This window comes from Oratosquilla oratoria, chromosome 44, assembly GCF_046742065.1.
Source record: "Oratosquilla oratoria isolate Oo_2021 chromosome 44, ASM4674206v1, whole genome shotgun sequence".
Classification (NCBI taxonomy): domain Eukaryota; kingdom Metazoa; phylum Arthropoda; class Malacostraca; order Stomatopoda; family Squillidae; genus Oratosquilla; species Oratosquilla oratoria.
In genome coordinates this window covers 15,744,126-15,763,780 of record NC_134820.1, presented here as the reverse complement: position 1 = coordinate 15,763,780, position 19,655 = coordinate 15,744,126, and the positions used below count along the sequence as shown (strand labels likewise).

Here is a 19,655-nt window from a genome sequence, read left to right as displayed (position 1 = left end):
GTCAACATATGTGTATGAAGTAACTTTTTGCTTTGTTAACTTTTTGGCTTTGGGAGGAGTGGAAGTCACTGGAGTGATTTCAGAACTGACAGAGACAGATGATCCAGATCTACTTGTTATGCCTGTGGCTGTGTTAAGTCTGGGCAGAGCCATCGGAATCGGACTTGAGAAAAATTAATCATCTAACGTAATTTGCATTGTATGAGTGCTTGTACTTGTTGCATTTGTATCATGTAAGAGCAACTGCAGTTCCATGTCTGAGTCACTGTCTATGCCTTGTGATCTTCCCTCAGTAGTTTCAGCGTCAGTAAGAACTATTTTTCGGCCTTTACCACGTGTCAAATACTTCTTGATTTTTTTCATCACATTTCTTGCACTGAACTATATGCTTTACCATCTGACTTCCGTTTTTTGACAGTACTGTCGAGCAAAATGAGCATTTCACTTTTGCCACTTCCCATCACTTGGGACATCTTTGAATAATTTAGCAACTGGAGTCCTCTTCCTGCCTGGCACTGTAGGTTTTACTCACACTACCCACACAACAACAGAGGACAGGACTGATAACAAACACGAACAACTTACAATCTTGCCAAATCTCAGTCACAGTGGTGCCAAACCTCTTATGAGACAAAATTCCAGAAACTACACCAAATTGGCAGAAAACGCTTATATATCACCATCAAAAGCATATTATTAACACACGTTTTTGAGAGTTAAAGATGCAACAGGTTAATTGTAAAATCAATAAAAACATCAAAACCTAAAATCATAATATATATATATATATATATATATATATATATATATATATATATATATATATATATATATATATATATATATATATCGAGGGGTATGCTGTTTTATTTGATAATCTAGAAATAAGTGTATATATATATATATATATAAATATCTATATATATATATATATGTATATATATATATATATATACATATATATATATATATATATATATATATATATATATATATATATATATATATATATATATATATATATATATATATATATATATATATTCTTTTCTTTTTTCTTGCCGAGATATGACAGAAAAAATGGTTTCATTAATCCCGACACAACGCGAGGTGACGGGAGCTCGTAGCCGTCTCTCCCGTGCCTGGGCGCCGCGATACCTGTACCCCTTCGTTTGGAGACAGGAAACAAAGGAAGGAGGAAAATGAGGTACCATGTACACAAACCTATCGGACGGTATCGCTTCCACTTTGCTTTTCACTATAAAGGGTGGAGTATCTACTTTAAAGTCATCTCTATTTCGAACAATATAGTCCAATCGTAGTCGTCCGTATTTTGCTTTAGCAAGATTATTGTGACTGGTTACAATCTCAGTTAATGTTTTTACATTAGAACTGACATGACAGTGAAACGATAGATAAATTATTTGCAATACTGGTTACATCGCCGTGCACACCCTCGGGTTGTATATGATTTTATTTATGCAAATACAGTCGCATTTCTGTACATACAGACTGAAACTTTACATAAAAAATAATAATAATGTTGTTTAGATATATAGTTTGATATGGAGTATTTGGAGGATGAGGATCAAATATAAATCTTTACGATACAGTCTCAGTTGAAACTTATATGCTAGAATTGGCTTAAGAGTGGTACGTTGATTTTTTTTTTCTATTTAGTCCCTGCGGAGCTAGCCGATTTCAGGACTGTCTTTAATTGCTTCTATGGCCGTAATATCTTATTTATTTATTAATTAAACAATTTTATATATATTTATTTACCGGTGTGTGATGCTTTGTTATTTTTGACTCGCCAGGAGGGGGTCATAGTAGGTCTCCCACGGGGAAGACTAATCTAGGCTGGCAATCAGAATTAATTCACAATATCCGGCGTCTGATGTGCTGTCAGCCCTCATTTCCCTTAAGACGGTAGAAGGCTCTCCCAAATAATTTATTACAACTTTATAAAGGTCCCGCAAGTGTCTGCAAATGTAGAGGCAGGAGATAAAAGATCCTTATACCTTGTCATAGGAACAATAGATATTAAATTATCCTTATCATAGGGACATTAGATATTAAATTTAAATATTAAATAAGTAATTCTCGCTCTGGATATAAAGACTGATTGTAATACGGATAATTTGAACTTAAGTTAATAAAGGTTTATTGTATAAATATGTACAGCTATACATGCATTGATATACAATGCGGGCAACAGCCCGCCAGTGGGGGACTTGTTGTGCCCTAGTTGGTGGAAGGTGAGGGCGTAGGGAGGTCAGCGAGGGGGGGCGCCGCCCTGAGCACCCCAAGTATCCATGGGCGTGTGGCGGATAAGTAGAGTAATTCTCATTGCTCTTCTGTTGAGGAGGCTGCCTTCTGCAGGGAGGGCGGGAGTACACTGCGCGGATCGGACGACCGCAGTGGCCGTTAGGTAGTGCAGCAGCGGGTGGCGGCTGAATCCACCGCAAATATCGAATTGCTGCCCCTTGGTAGTTTTCTACAAGTTCATCATGGTATGGTGGCCCAGTCTTACTCATCGTTAAAATCAACCTGCACGCATTCAAGTGAAAGAGAAAAAATAAACAAAGGAGAGAAAGAAAAGAAATTGGATGCAATGGCACTTCATGGAATAAGATTAAAAACATTACTTAAACAAACCTGCACGCATTCAAGTGAGATAGAAATAGATAAAGAAAGAAAATGAACGAGAGGCAATGACACTACACGGAATGAAACTAGATGAATAACATAAACAATTGATAGTGAATGGATAATGTCAAGGAAAATGAGTTAAAGTAGGATAAGATATTGAATATTTTACATTACACTAAGTAAAATAAGGGAAAATTGTATCAAATATCTTATCTTATTTTATGTAGAATAAAACAAAATGTTTTTATTATATCAACTTGTGTTTATCTGGAAAAACTTATGGACATTATTGATTCATTAATTAATTAATTCATTCGGTTATCTATCAATTTGCTTATTAATTAATGTATTTATTTTTGTTTTTGCTCCCACCTTTGTGTGTATTATGATGGGCGTGGCCAACAGCTTATGATATCAACTTTTGTTTATCTGGAAAAACCTATGGACGTTATTTATTTATCTATTTATTTATTTATCTATTTATTTATTTATCTATTAATTTATTTGTTCATTTCCATTATATTTACAACGATGGATGTGGTATGCAGCTTACTAACCTCTGAGGCAGGCACTCACCGTCAGCGTATACGGGTAGTCTGCGGTTGAAGGCCGCGCCCGCCGTCGGGTTCTCGAAAATCGACTAAATCATATGAATCTGTTTTCCCTATAAAAGCGTAGACTCAGAGGTGACTTGATACAGGTCTTTAAGATTTTAAGGGGAATTGACAAAATCAAAAGTGACAAAATTTTCACATTGAATGAGAATCAGACAAGAAACGATGGTCTCAAACTGTCCGGAAATAGATTCAATTTGGAAGTAGGTAGAAACAACTTCGCCAACCGTGTAGTTAATGAATGGAATAAACTTCCTGCACAGGTAGTGCAATGTAGTTCAGTTCGAAGCTTTAAGAATCATTTGGATAAACACCTAAGCAAGATGCTGTAATGATTATAATTTATTTTATATTATTTGTTTTTGTTTTATTATCATTTGTCTGTCTGATTTTCATTTATTATATGTCAATTTATTATTATTTACTAGTTACCTGTTTGTTTATTTTTTAACTATACCTATGCATTTATTTATGTATTTTATTTGTTATTTATATTATTATAGTTTTTATTTAATATTTCATTATTATTATGATTTTTTCGCATCCGACCTAGATATGGACCAAAAGGTCTCCTGTCGGCATGCTCCGCCTTTGTAATCCTTTTGTGTGTGTGTGTGTGTGTGTGTGTGTGTGTGTGTGTGTGTGTGTGTGTGTGTGTGTGTGTGTGTGTGTGTGTGTGTGTGTGTGTGTGTGTGTGTGTGTGTGTGTTTGTTTGTGTGTTTGTGTGTGTGTGTGTGTGTGTGTGTGTGTGTGTGTGTGTGTGTGTGTGTGTGTGTGTGTGTGTGTGTGTGTGTGTGTGTGTGTGTGGATGTGTAGGTGTGTGTATATGACATTAGTGGAATAGGAGTCATAGTCCTGACTAGTATCGTAGGTATGCTTTTTCAAATGAATGACGTACAAATGAGCTGTCCAGTCTGCTTTGTGGAATTTGTATCTTTCTGGTGTAGGTATTGTTATTGGTTTTGTTGCCAATGTTAAGTGTATTGGGATGTGGTCTGATGTAGTTAGTTTTCCTGGTGCGATTATGTAGTTTAATTGATGATGTCTGTTTGTTAGTGTTATGTCTGGTGTTAATTGTCGGTTGTGTGTAATGCAGGTGGGGAAGTCTGGCCCTAAGTGTGTCAAGTGTCCTCTTTGCATTAGTTGTGCTATCTATCTTCCTGTGGTGTTTGTGCTGTTGTGTCCTGGTGTAGGATGTTTGGCGTTCATGCCTCCTGATTTGTATACAGGTAGTCTTTTTCTTGTTAGTCTTAGTATATCATCTATAGGGAAGAGGGGGCGTCTGGGGGGTAAGTATATTGTTGCTATTATTATGGGTCCTTAGTCTGTGTCTATTTTAAGTCCTGGTATTTCGTCTTGAAAGTCGTCTAGTATTTTGTAATTGATGTTGTATTTAATGGCTATTGCTATGCCTGCTTGTGCTTGATTGGTATCGTTTCGTCTGTGTACTGTGCAATTTTGTATTTTTAGTCTGTCGGGTGTACCTATCGAGTTTAAAGGTATTATGTCTGGTGTTGTTATGTTGTATATGTTACAAAGTTTGTTTCTTCTGTCGAATGTCCATTGTGTTATATTGTGTTGTATGATGTGTATTTGTTCCATAATGATGAGATAGAAGTAGTGCTGGGCAAATACCGCTAATTTCAATACCGGAATTACCGGTAAACAACAATGCCGTTACCGGAATTACCGGTAATTTACCGGTAAAAGACTCGTGAGGTAGTAGTGACGTCCCAAGTTCGAGTCGCCTTTATGACTTAAATCTAAACAAATTTCATCCTACTATGGTGTGTAGTCACAACTCAAGTTTTGTAACGTCGTCACTATAAAAATCCTGCGCTCCGAGTCGTTACTCCAACTCTCGTGGGCGGGGAGTAGGGAGGGGGTGCATTACCTCCTCTCCCTCAGTGCATAGGCCTACGCACCAATCCCCCCCTCCCCCTCTCACACTCCACTTCCGTCTCTATGTAAGTGCAATTTCATACAAAGAATATATTTTTCACATAGAAACACAATTTCATAAAAGAAAAATAATTACATGCATCATTTTTACACATTACACATAAAAATTCATTTCCAAAATCACCCATTTTTCATTTAGTCAGGACAAAGTTTTTTTGTACAATTGAGGTTTTAAAGGTTTTGTGCGAGATGAATTGACATATGTAGGTCATTTTCATGTTGTTGTTTTTTTTTTTACAAAGTTCCTCATATTAGGCTCAGGAACACATAATGTCAACCATTTGAATTTCTGTCTAATTTTTTTTGTTTTGTTCATAGTTGTCATTTTTTTATATTGTAATTACGTTTATTTTGTATTATCAGGATTCTACGATCCCTATATTAATATTATAGTACCTTTAAATGGACAAAAAACACACGCATATATTTTATTTTAATTTATTATTCTGTGTATCCATTTGGATACATGCCCACCGGAATCGCCAGCGCGCGCCACCTCCACCAATCTAGGGTAAGGCTCGCAAATATTAGTTACTTAGGACTACGCGAATAATAATTACATGCGTATCACTAACAAAATATGATTTTTGAATAACACGTTACCTTGCGTCGTAGAGGCCACTTCAATGGGCACAGTGTTAATCCACCAGAATCTTTGATCGTCTCTGCCCGCTTATTCTTGTCTCTGCTTTCCGTGAGTCTGTTGTGGTATACTGTATTCCCTGCCCCAACCCATAGCTTATATATATATCCTTGTCAGTCATCACTCGTGCGAGTCTGATAAGTGTATTTGTGAACTTGTTTGTGATTAACTCCAATACAAGTACAGTACAAATAGATTGTAACATGCAGATGGTGTCTTTCATGAGCAACTGCGTACATTTATGTAAATATGCATATATTAATAAACATTAAATATAAAGTTAAATATGAAGATCTGGTAAGTGTGGAAACAGTGTCTCCAATCTCCCCGTTCTGTGAGCTTTCATGTCCGTTCTACAAACTTTACAACGTGCCTTATTTCCATCCTCTTTCACTTCCGCTAACCATTTTTTAAACAGGGGATCCTTTAACCAGGCAGACTGAAAAGTTTTCGAGTAGTTTGACCACCTCTTCATTTCTAGATCACATAGGCTGACTAATCGAATACATTTTGCACTGAACCTCTGCGGGCCGAGATGCAAACAAAACGATCTAGCACGTCTGTTAATTTTCATATTCGAATACGTACATTTCGTACTGTTCATCTGTGGGCCGAGAAGGGAGCAGGACGATCTAGCACGTTGAATACGTTCCTGTCAATTTTCATCCTACGTAGGGCCGTCAGTACTGTCACTCAGTACCACCAAGCCGAAACGTGCTTACCGCTCTCTGAGTATTATGGGATAGCTTATCGGTTAACGGAGCCTAAACGGTAGCAGATTTTTTGCTGGTAAGCTACCGTCAAGGTTGTTACCGATAAAACCCGTAACTACCGGTAGCTGCCCACCACTACCGTCACTCAGTACCACCAAGCCGAGACGTGCTTACCGCTCCACGAGTGTTTGGTATAGCTTATCGGTTAACGGAACCTTAACGGTAGCAGAATTATTGCCGGTAAGCTACCGTCAAGGCTGTTACCGATAAAACCGGTAACTTTACCGGTAGCTGCCCACCACTAGATAGAAGTGTATAGTTATTGTTTAGTCGGCGTTGTGTGTCCAGTGTGGTTCGTATTCTGTGTTCTTGTTTCGGAGGTCGAAGTGTCCTTGTTTGAGATTGTTGAATTTTGTCTCGTTTATTATCTGTATGGGGTAATTGGTTAAGTTTCTTGTGTCTTTGGCTATTTTCTCTATTATGTCTTTTTCCTGCTGTGGTGTTGTGTATCTTATTTTTATTCTTTGGGTGTCGCTCGATGAGTCTTTTGAGAGTGTCGTGTGTGGGGTCTGCTGGTATCTGTCCTGCTACTGGTGCTACAGGTTGAAGTCCCAGGCTGTTTGTTTTTGGGTTGGTTGGGGGATTAGTGTCTTCGTCTTCTGGTGCTGTCATTTGAGGTTTTACTCTGTTGTCTCCATGGGTTCTGTGTTGTTAGATGTTATGGTGGGTTGTGTTTGGTTCCTTAGTGCTTTTGCTAGTAGGTTTGTGTTAAAGGAATTATGACTGTGGGGAGGCCGTTGGCTTGGTATATGGTGTTGAGTGTGTTCTGGAACGAACCTGGCTCTTCCGTGTGCATAAGGGTGGCTAGTGTAATGGATGTGTTTATTGTTGCCATGTGGTGAAGTGTTGTGGTCGTGCTTGTTGGTGTGGGGAGGAGTGCGTTTTTTTTTGTTGGGGGGGGGGGGGCAGCGGTGTGTAGCAACTGGATGGTCCCCTTGACAGAGGAGGCATTTGGTCATTACACAGGTGCATTTGTCTTTTCGGTGTTCTCTGGATGTGCCTTTGGAACAGGCCATGTATGGGAATGGGTGTGGGCAGTGTTTGCGTACGTGTTCAAGTGAGTAGCAGTTGGTATATTGTGGGATATATGTATATGCTTACCTTAAGAACGGTTCTGGTACGTGGAAGTGTGATGATTTGTGTGACTTGTGTGTTTGTGTTTAGTCTTTATTTCTTGTTTGATTTCCTCGGGTGTGTGTTCCGTGACGTAAGGGTCTACTTGTGTTATGACAAGTGTTCTGTTGGCGTCGAGTTCAGGGGGGCCCTGAATGTCGTATCCGTTGGAAGAAAAGGTCTTTGTTTTGTTTTGACACAGTGTTTCTGGAGACAGGAAACACAAGGAAGGAGTGAACTAAGGAGAGGTGTACTCGATCAAAACGGATGATATCGCTTCCACTGTGCTTAACACTGTAGAGAGTGGATTATATACTTGGCTTCCTCATATATATGACATATAACATCGTTTATGGGGAGCAAGTTTAATAAATTAATCCGGCTATAGAGACCTATTGGAGCCTCCGAATAAATATAGATAAGGTATTCAAACAACACGTGATGTTCTGGAACATTAATTTACAAAAGTGGTTACATCGCCGTGCACACCTTGGGTGGATGTATATGAATTTATTTATGTAAATACAGTCGCATTTCTGTACATACAGACTGAAATTTTACATAAACAAAAAGATCATAATAATTTTACTTAAATAGATAGTTTAATATGGATTATTTAGAGGATGAGGATCAGATATATATTTTTACGATACATTAGCAGTGTGCATGAGACACGTATGACTTACGGCAACAGTTTACGCGGGAAAACGGTATACACGAATTAAAGAAAAATGAATACATAAATTAGAGAACGGAACTAGTAACGTCACTACAGCTTCGATACCTTCACGCATGTGAGTGAAAGAGAAAACATAAATGAATAAAGGAGAAAACTAAAAGAAATGAAGTGCAATGGCACGACAAGGAATAGAATGAAAAAATATATAAACAACAAAGTAAACAAACCTGCACGCATTCAAGTGAAAGAGAGAGGGAAAAGAAATTGGATGCAATGGCACTACATGGAATAGAATTAAAAAAATAATGAACAAAATTGCACGCATTCAAGTGAGAGAGAAAAATAAATAAAGAAAATGAACGAGAGGCAATGGCAGAAGAAGCACTCACCGTCAGCGTATACGGGTGGAAGGAAGTCTGCGCTTGAAGGCCGCGAAGGCCGCGCCCCACGTCGGGTTCTCGATGTTCTTGCAGCGTCTGTCGAATGTCCGGTACCTGTGGTGGAATTGTAAATAGAGTGTGCGGACTACGAAGTTATCAGGAATTAAATAAACAAACGAATAAAACTAATATAGGAGGTAGTTATCCCTTATCTTTCCTGGACTCAGACACATTAGAAAATAAAAAGTAATGGTAATATTCCTCCTGCTTTAATTTGGATGTATTTAGAAAGTAAAGTTAATATACCTCTTGGATGTTATGTCTTCCGCAACCACTGGCTCTCAAAACTTGTTAATATATATATATATATATATATATATATATATATATATATATATATATATATATATATATATATATATCTTTTCCAACCACATATCACTTTTAATTCCGTACCATAGCAAACGAGACTGAGAATCGCTCGTAGACGAGCAAATCCTCACATACTCACATCTGGATTTATAGATAACCTCATCATTGTCCCAATCTAAACAATGTTTAAATTGCTTAACATGTTGGAACACAGCTGAGCTCTCTTATGCATAAGAGAGCAGCTGTGTTCCAACATGTTAAGCAATTTAAACATTGTTTAGATTGGGACAAAGCTGAGCTTATTTATAAATCCAGATGTGAGTTCAGGAGAAAAATTGTAGAATCTACGATCATTGAAAACTTGGTGACCATATCGTTGCTTCATATTCCAATTTTGGTCTTATCAGAGTGATTAGAATTTTCTTCACCATTTCTTCATCCAGGTGTGCAAATGCCACTTTGATTGTTCTTATTAAATTATAAGTTTCTCCAAAAATCTTATTTATATGTTTCTCAGGTGACATATTATTCATAACAACGACTCCCAGGTCCTTCTCATTTTCTACTTTTTTTTTATTCCTTCTTCTCCCAATTTATATGATCCTGTTATTCTGTTTTTGCTTTTTCCAAATTCCATTATACTACACTTTTTAGTGTTGAACTCCATCTCCCACTTCCTACTCCATTCCTGTACTTTATTCAGATCATTCTGTAGTGACTCGCAATCTTCTTCCGTGTTCACTTTTTTCAACAGTTTTGCATCATCTGCAAAGAAGCTCATATAGCTTTCAATTCCGTCATCCATATCATTGATATATATAGCAAACATTATTGGAGCCAGAACTGTTCCTTGCGGAACACCGCTTATTACTTCATCCCATTTTGAGTGTTTATCTCTTATCACTACGCTCATTTTTCTTTCTTGCAAAAAGTCTTCCATCCATTTAAACAGTTTGCCCTGTATTTCTCCTTCAGTTTCTAATTTCTTAAGCAACTTCTTGTGTGGTACTTTGTCAAAAGCTTTTTTTGGGTCTAGATATGCACAATCAGCCCATCTATCTCTTTCTTGTATTATATCTATTAGCCTTGAATAGAAACATATGAAATTGGTGACGCATGATCGTCCTTGTCTGAATCCAAATTGCCTTGGATTTAGCTCGTTGTTTTTTTCTAAATATTTTACCCATCTACTTTTGACAATTCTTTCACAAATTATTGCTATTGTACTTGTTAGAGAGACTGGTCTATAGTTGGTAAGGTCTTCCTTATTTCCCCCTTTATATATAGGTACTATATTTGCTCTTTTCCAATCTTCTGGGACTTTTCCTTCTTTCAAGGAACTGTTTATTATGCTATGTATTTTGTCTGCCAATTCATTCCTGCATTCTTTCAAAATCCAGTTTGCTATTTCATCTGGTCCATGCGATTTTCTGACATCAAGATTACTCAAGTGATTCAATATTTCATTCCTTGTTACTTCTATTTCTTTCATGGGGGGGACTTTCTCTTTCCATTCGATCTCTTCAGGTTGTATGTTCTCTCTTGTAAACACTGATTTAAAATGCTTGTTCATAATTTCCGCCATTTCAATTTCCTCTGTGTATTCAACTCTTCCTTGCCTTAACTTCTCCAAATCTTGTTTGCTTTTCAGTTTGTTGTTTACAAATCTGTAAAATAGTTTTGGTTGATCTTTACATTTTTCTATGACATCTTTTTCATATTTTCTCTTTTCCTCTCTGCACGCTTGTACATATTTATTTCTATAACAAGTATATATTTTCCACTTTTCAGGTCTTTTGTCCTTTCTCCACTTGGTCCAGGCTTTGTCTCTTTTGTCTTTTAACTCCTCACAACTTTTGCTGTACCAACAGTTTATATATTTCTTTTCTTGTTTTTGTCTTGGGACATACTTTTCCACTCCTTTTTTTTTTTATAAAAAAAAATTGTCAAAATATTCCATTTCTCTTCCACTGTTGTTTCTTCTTTGTATATTCCTTCCCAGTTTTCTTTTTGAAAGAATTCTCTTATTTTATCCAAGTTTGTTTTTTCATACATTATTCTTCCTTTTCTATATTGTTCATTTCTTTTCATGTATTTTTCCTCATTTAGTTCCAGTTCAATCAATATATGGTCACTTTTACTTATTGGTGTTTTATATTCAATCTTTTCCACTATTCTAGGTTCAGATGTGATTATTAGGTCTAGTCTCGATGGTTCTTCTTCATTTCTATACCTAGTGTTCTCCTGTATCCACTGTGTCATTGTATGATCAATAATCATCTCGATTAGAACATTTCCCCATGAGCCGTCTCCACCCTTTACTGTGATCTCTTCCCAGCAGACTTCTTTGCAATTAAAGTCGCCATCATAACTATTCTTCCTCCACCTTCCATTATCTTATTTAATGTTATCTTTGGGTCCTCTAACATACTTTTATGTTCACTCTCTTCCCACGAGGCTGTTTCTGGAGGCACATAATTTATCACAAACTTTCTGTTCTTCTTATCTCTATCTTCCACTTCGATCATAATCATCTTTACTGAATTCTTTCCATATGTAACACACCTCACGTTTATATCCTTCTTAGTCAGGAACATAACTCCACCCCCTTGTTTTGTCTCTCTGTTTCTAATCCAATAATTATATGCATCATTGCCTACACTGTGGACCTTTTAATTTCGTTTCTACAATTCCCATTATGTCCGGTTCTTTTTCCTTCAGATAATCATTCAGCTCATTCAATCCTGTTATTAATCCATCTATATTTGTGTAAGACACTCTTAGTTTTCTGTCACTTCCACTTTCTGTTTTATTCATAGTTATTGCCCTTTTTCCTCTTGTGTTGTGTGACCATTGTTCCTCGCGCGCGCGCGCGCGCGTGTGTGTGTGTGTGTGTGTGTGTGTGTGTGTGTGTGTGTGTGTGTGTGTATTTAATAATAATAATAATAATAATAATAATAATAAAAGGTTTATTTCTATTACAGTGGTACACTGACAATAATACATTGGCTAAGTTGATTAAAGATATAAAACTTGGAATATATACATGGAGCAATTTTACAATGAGTTAATTATGTGCACAATAGATGGGATAGCACTGTTTTTGTAGCGGTCTGTCCTTGGCGCTTTGATTGGTATGAGTCTATTTGTGTGTCTAGTGGCGTGGCGAGTTGGTGGAGCATCAGGAGGGAGGAGGTGACGGTGTCTAGGGTGGGAAAGCAGGCTTTCCCCAAATTTCCTTAGTGCCTCCCCGTGCCGCTGGGACACCCTAGATAGAGTAAGGGTGGTAAGAGCATGGTCGTAGCTGCTGTACTCCACGCCCAGGATGATCCTGCACGCTCTCTTTTGTACCCTCTCCAGCTTTTGTCTCTGTGTGAGGGTGAGTGAGCTGCTCCAGGCTGGTGAGATGTACATGAGGGTGGGGAGTATGAAAGTTTTGTAGACCTCCTGTAGCTCAGATGTAGGTGTTCCTAGTGATTTTAACCTACTCAGCATATACAGTTTGTAAGATGCTGTCCTGACTATATTGGTGATATGTTGATTCCAATCTAATTGAGCATCGAGTGTGATGCCCAAGATCTTGGTGGATTGCACCAATTGGAGGGGGTGGGGGCCCAATGAAAGTTGTGGAGGAGGTACTGCTTGGGTGGAGGTACAAAAGTGCATCACTACGGTCTTGTTGGTGTTGATTGTGACGTTGTTGTTTTCCGTCCACATCATGAGCTTGTTCAGGGTGTTTTGTAGTGGTGCGTAATCAGGCCGCCTGGTGTTGATGGGGATGCCTATGGTGCTGTCATCCACGTACTTCCATCTGTGAGGAGTGTCCATGAGGGCGTCGTTGATAAGGATGAGGAAGCATAGGGGACCCATTTTGGTACCCTGGGTGACCCCACAAGTTAAAGGGAGGAGGGGGGAAGTTGACCCTTGGTACCTGACCGCCTGCCGACGTCCGGTGAGGAAAAAACCCATCCATGCTATTAGGTGGGGCTGGATCCCCAGTTGGATGGCTTTGGAGAGAACAACATTGTGGTCAACAAGGTCAAAGGCCTTCCTGAAGTCTACAAAGGTAACAGCTAGGGATGTGTTACGCTTGTCTAGGTTGCTGTGAAGGAAGTTGAGTAGGTCAATGAGACAGTGAGTGGTAGAGGAGGATTTCATGTTGCCAAATTGTTGTGCATCTATTGAGTGTTTTATGTTGCTGTAAACGGAGTTAAAAACCAAGTCTTCACATATAAGGCTTGGGATAGGGGTGATGGCGATGGGCCTAAGGTCACTTAGTGATTGTGGGCTGAGGGTTTTGGGGATGGGAGTAACATATGAAATTTTCCAGTCGCTGGGGCAGGTGTTTTGGCTTAAAGAGGCATTAATTATGGAGGAGAGTGGGAGGGCAAGTTCAGGGGCAAATTCCTTGTAGATTTTAATAGGAAGGTCAGAGGGGGTTGTGGATCTATTTTGTTTGAGTTTACCCAGCTTAGTAGCTACGTCGGAAACTCGAACTTGAATGGGGGGTGAGGGGGAAGGGAGGTAGGCAGGTAGGCGGGAAGGGTCGAGAGGGGGTAATGTCTGACAGATAGAGGCGAAGTGGGAGTTGATCTCCTGGGCTGCTAGGTCAGGTGACAGGTGCAGGCCACAGAGAGCCCTGATCTTGCTGAACCACTGAGTGTTATTGCGTTGCTGTTTGAGGTGTTGCAATTTGTTTGGGTAGTAAGAGGATTTGGCGGTAATGATCTCTCTGATGACCTTATTCCTCAGGAACCTGAACTGGGCTCGGTCGGTGTAAAATGCCTTGTTGCGTTGTTTGATGAGACGTTTGATATGTGGTGTCATCCAAGGAGCGTCAGAGTGATGGACAGAGAAATCCTTTACAGGGAAGAAGTGGTGAAAGGCCTCAATTGTGGTGGTGGAGTAATTTGTCCACTTGGTCTCCACGTCTTCAACGTTGAGAACCTCTGGCCAGGGATGTTCCACTATCCACCTGCCAAATTCCCTCATGGCGGAATCAGGCATAGGGCGGTGCTGTCTGGTTACTTTAATCCTGTGAATGGCTGCACTAGGGGCTGGGGACCATTGGATGGTGAGGTGCGTGCTCTTACCGATGGGGGGGAGAGGTCTGGGGGTAGAGTACAGCTGCGCCATGTCAGTCATAATTAGGTCAAGGGTTGTTTGGTCGTGGGTGGGAAAGGTCACTACCTGCTTGAGATTTAAATGGTGTAAAATATCACTTGTGTCCAGACGATTAAAGTCCCCGCACACAACTAATTTGGCAGCAGGAAACCTTAAGCGGAGGGAGTCAGCAGTTTCAATTATGTGATCGTTGAGGAGAAGGGCAGTGTTGGCACGAGGAGGGTGGTATATGACGCACATTATAATAGAGGCGGTGTGGCGGGGATGGAAGCGGGGGGTGAGTTTGACCCATAAAGCCTCGACTCCCTCTGGTATGTCAACCCTAAGGTGTAAGGGGTTGAGGTCAGCTCGACAATACAATGCCACACCACCGCCTCTGCGGTTTACTCTGAGATGGTGAAAAAGTACAAAATTTTCTATGTTACACACTTCGGGAATTATTTGCCACGCTTCCGTAATTGCCATCACATCACAGCCTGTGGAGCGCACTAATTCAATCACTTCTTCCATTTTGTTGGCTAATGAGGTAACATTAGATAGTATGATGGAGGGTAGGCTGTACCAAACGCGTGGAACTTCATTGAGAATTCGTTGTCTTGGCTCGACTTTTCGTTTTTTGGTTGCACTTCTTTTATTTGTAATCACAGGCACTGTTCGGGTAATTTTTGAGCCACCGCGTCGGCCACGATTGCGAAAAAGTTTCATGTTTTTTAAGCTTTGAATCACTGAACTTGGTGGATAACCGCACCCTCGTTTCCACGTATACATTTGACTAGGTGTGTATCGATATGAGGGTGAGAGATTTTGCAAAGCTGGACCGCACATTGTTTTTGTATCTCAAGCTTAGAAATAGGGTTATGGGTCAACAAGCTGACCCTGGCTGCTACCTAGCGCCTAGTCAGATCTGCGACAGGACACGGACACGTCCGTACACCACCACTGTCAACTGTCAACTGTGTGTGTGTGTGTGTGTGTGTGTGTGTGTGTGTGTGTGTGTGTGTGTGTGTGTGTGTGCGTGTGTGTGTGTGTGTGTGTGTGTGTGTGTGTGTGTGTGTGTGTGTGTGTGTGTGTGTGTGTGTGTGTGTGTCAGCCAGGATTATTTGAGATTTTCCGGCGTCTGATGTGCTGTTTGCCCTCAATTGGTCTAGGGCGGTGGAGGGATCTCCGAAGAGATTTCTTAAATTTTTAAAATGGTCCCTCAACTGTCTGCAAACGAAAAGGCAGTGATTGAAAGAGACCTGTTCTCTGCCACAGGTACAGAGAAGATTAAGGGATTTGGTTCGCCAATGATTTACCCTTATTCTGGATATCATGGCTAACATATAGGGGGGTAAAGAGGGGAAGGTCGGGGGTTTTCCTCCGTGGCAGGTTGTTGTCGGCCATCCACGAGCGATGGCAGTGGCGGTGAAGTCTGCCTTCCAGGTCTCCCAGATGGCTCTGTTGATCTTGTGCAGGGCGTCGCTGACCGTGAATTTGATGGAAATCATGTCCTCTTCAGCCCTTCTTGGCTGCCCCATCCGATTTTTCATTACCGTGCAACCCCACATGTGAGGCTACCCATTGATATCTTATCTGAATATCTTTGTTAGAGGCCTTAGCAGCGAGGTGCAGTATTTCCTGCAAAGTGTCTGGTTGCTAGTCGCATTGACAGCTCTGCAGTGCCTTAAGGCTGGCTCTTGAATATGAGAGCACGGTGATGAAAGCTGGCGGATGGGGAAGAGCGAGAACTATTTCTATGGCTTCCCGAATGGCGATTAATTCGGCCGAGAAGATGGAGGTGGGGGGAAGCTTCACGGAGATGGACTCTTGTGCGTTTTCAAAGAATATCCCTGCGCCTGTGCGGCCACCCTCAAGCACAGAACCATTTGTGTAGACAAGGAAGTCTTCCTTGTACTCCGTCCTTATCATCTCCCTCACATGTGCTAGCAGAAGATGCGGACCGTCTTGGCATCTCAATCCCGGAATTTCTGAGACAACTGTTGGTGGTTTGAGTACCCAGGGGTGAAAGAGATCCACCTGACACTGGGTAACAAGTTATCTCGCATCGGGAGGAAGCCCGGCTTTTATGCACAGGTCCTTGACGGAGCCAGGCAGACCTTGAATGTGCATCGTCTGTGAGGCCGGTAGCCAATCCTCCCGGAGTTCCTCATCCGTAGAATTTGCAACTTTAGCACTGGTGAACATGTATTTGCAGGCATCTTTCTTCAGTTGATACCAAAGAGGAAGAACACCTGCTTCATTATATACTTGTTCATGTGGAACTGATGCTGGCAAACTGAGACCCAGGCGGAGCGCTTGGCATTTCACTCTGGCTAATCTATACACTACCCAATCGTGCATGGGAGGAGATCCGAAGAGGAGCCGGGAGCGTACCAAACTCTTGACTATGGATATCAGTGTTTCCCTCCTTTGACCCCAGGGCTCTCGGCGGATGACTCGGACGAGGTTTAGGGCTCGTCTAGCGTTTATTATGACCTGATTTATGTGGCTAGTCTATTTTCCGTCTCTCTGGAAGATGATCCCTAAATATCGAACTGCCTTAGCTGGGTATACGGGAGTTCCGCCCACTTTGATGTAATTCCAGTCAGGGTAGTCTCCTCTGTTGTAACCTATGCCGTGGACTGGCATGTAAACAGTCTTTGCTGCGGAGAGCATGAAGCCCAGGTCGGTCAGTTGGGTCATCACCAGGTCAACCTGTCTCTGAAAGAGACGGAGTTCTGACTTGTGCTGGTCAGAATCCTTCTTGGGCCGCCGGTGCATAGCTTTCCTCCATAATGCTATGTCATCAGCATAGGCTGTGACGACAGTGTCCTTTCTCACTCCTTTTCCTACATCCCCAAGGAGCAATGTGAAGAGGAGCGGGGCAACTACAGAGCTCTGAGGGACTCCCATATCAATGGTTGACGATCGGCTGAGGTGTCCTTTCCAGCGTACAACCATGGATCGACCAGAAAGGAAGGACTGCACAAATTTGTACAGTCCCGGCGAAACTCCAATAGATTTGAGTTTAGATAGCAGTTTACCGTGCCAGACGGTATCAAAAGCTTTGGCAATATCTAAAAAAGCACGTCTATAGAATCCGTCTCTGTCTTTGGGCCCTATGGATATGTTCGGAGAGTCGCACGATGTGGTCAGTGATGCTTCTCCCTTTTCTAAATCCGGCTTGAAGTTTTGGGAGGGCTTTCTTATCTTCCACCTGGGACTTCAGTCGATTCAGTACTATTCGCTCGTAGAGCTTTCCTACGTGGGAGGTGAGCGAGACAGGCCTGTAGTTGGTTACGCTTTTCCTGCTCTTGTTTGTCTTGGGAATTGGTACCACAATAGCGTACTTCCAGGCGCTAGGAACAACGCCTTGCCTCCAGCATTTGTTATATAATCTTAGCAGATTCATTTGCATGAAAGGCGGCAGTTGCTGTAGGAGAGGGTATGTGACCTTATCTGCTCCAGGCGACTTCTTGTTTGTCCGGGTTGCCCTGAGGGTTAGGCTCGAGTCTTCCCCTTTCGGTGGAGAAAGATCCATTCGGGATTCTTGTTCGCGACGGAGGCGCAGTTGTGCCTCGGGGAGGCTGGCCATGGTACTTGCACTAGCAAAGTGGTGGAGAAAGCTTTCAGCCTTCTCCTCAGGAGTGCACAGGATCGTACCGTCTGGGGCTGTAAGGTCATTATCCGGTGGGTTATATCGGCTCTTTAGAATCTTGACCTTTTTCCAAGCTGCGCTTAAGTCCAAAGTGTTGTCCTTACTATTCATCCAGTATGTAAGCTTTGCTTGGGCTATGGTCCTCTTGCAACGCGAATTTGTTGTCTTCATCTCGATGCGGGCTTCTTCCGACCCTTCTCTCTTGTACCGATGATAGGACAGCAATATTGCAGTCCTCCGTCCACCAAGGGTGGCCACGCCTTCCCTGACCTGTGCTGACGAAGGGGATTGCGTGTCTAGCAGATGCCAGAACTATGCCGGTGAACTGTTGATTTAAGCTGTCCGCCGAGTTGTCGAGGTCTAGCCTAATGTCATCGTTGTTCAAGAACTCTTTGTATGCAGTCCAGTTTGCCTTTTGAAGGTTAAGGTTTCCTTGCAGTGGAGGCAGGTGGACTACAGGTGAGAGGTGTATGGAGACGCAGATAGGGAGATGATCTGAAGACAAAGGGTCCCCAAGTGTGAACCAGTCCGTGGCTCCCGCTAGGTTTGAGGATACGAAAGATAAGTCGATGGCTGACTTACTGTGCCCTACCACGTCTGGAACTCTGGTGTGGGTGCCATCGTTGAGGAGGACCATATCCACGGAGTCTAACTGTGAGGCGAGTTCAGGAGAGGAATGGGGATATTCGTCTTCCCATAGGGCGTCGCGACGATTAAAATCCCCCACCACTACCCAGTTGTCAGTGAAGGCTCCAAGCCATTCAAAGTGCCTAGTCGTTTCTGGATTGTAATAATTTAGGATGTTAATGGTCTGGTCTTCTTTCACCTTGACAGAAGAGACCGTACCATATCCTGCCTCCAGTGGAGGTCCAGGCAAGGTTCCGACTTGGGCGGCTAATCCTAGGGAGACATACGTGGCTACCTTTGCTTCGCCTGAAGCATCGGTCCCATAGAAGGGAGGGTAGTGGTAGCCTGGCAGAGTTGGTAGCTGGAGAGGGCGTTTCCGAAGTGATTGTAGTGCAATTACCTCGTAGTGGTGTTTGGCGAGATGCTGCACTAGTTGATCCCAGGCAGTGTTTATTGCCCGACAGTTCCATTGCATAATTCTAAGTACAGCCATGATTTCCAATTTCCATGATTGTACTAAGAATCACGAAGATTCCGTCTAGAAGCCGAGCTGCCTGTGGGTTGGAACGAGCTAGATCTTTTTGTATTGTTTCGACTGTGGCTTTCAGGCTCTCGATGGAGCTTGAGAGGGGGGTGGAGGGGGCTGGGAGTAAGGCTGCTCTGTCGTGTGAGAGTGCCCTTATTTCTTTTTCCACTATGGGAGGAGACGTCTCAGGAGGAAGGTTCGTGTTGGTGGGGAAGGATCCCTCGGGGTGGGGGGAGATGATCTGGCCTGTCTTTCTTCTCCTTATCTTACGTTTCTTAATATTGGCTCTATTTCCAGCTCTCTTCTTATTTCTTCATTTCTTATTCTGTCACACCTTGTTACACCTTTTATTATTCGCAGTACTCTCATCTCTGCTGCTTGTATCTTACTTTTCAGCCTTTCTGTCAATGTCCATGTTTCTGACCCATATGTTAGAACTGGTCTTAAAATATTTTTGTAAATTGTTAACTTAACCTGCTTGGGTATAAGTTTTCCTCGCATATTAGAATATGTAGAGAAAAGCCAATTAAGATGGTTTGGCCACGTCATGAGG

At 41.5% G+C, this 19,655-nt stretch overlaps 1 protein-coding gene across 1 annotated transcript; it reads right to left on the bottom strand.

Moving 5' to 3' along the window:
- Nucleotides 1–16,805: 16,805 nt before the first annotated feature.
- On the bottom strand, nt 16,806–17,252 carry LOC143022305 (uncharacterized). The gene has a single exon (XM_076180452.1). It carries the CDS (start codon nt 17,250–17,252, stop codon nt 16,806–16,808), a length of 447 nt encoding a protein of 148 aa, XP_076036567.1.
- Between the last annotated feature and the right edge of the window lie 2,403 nt (nt 17,253–19,655).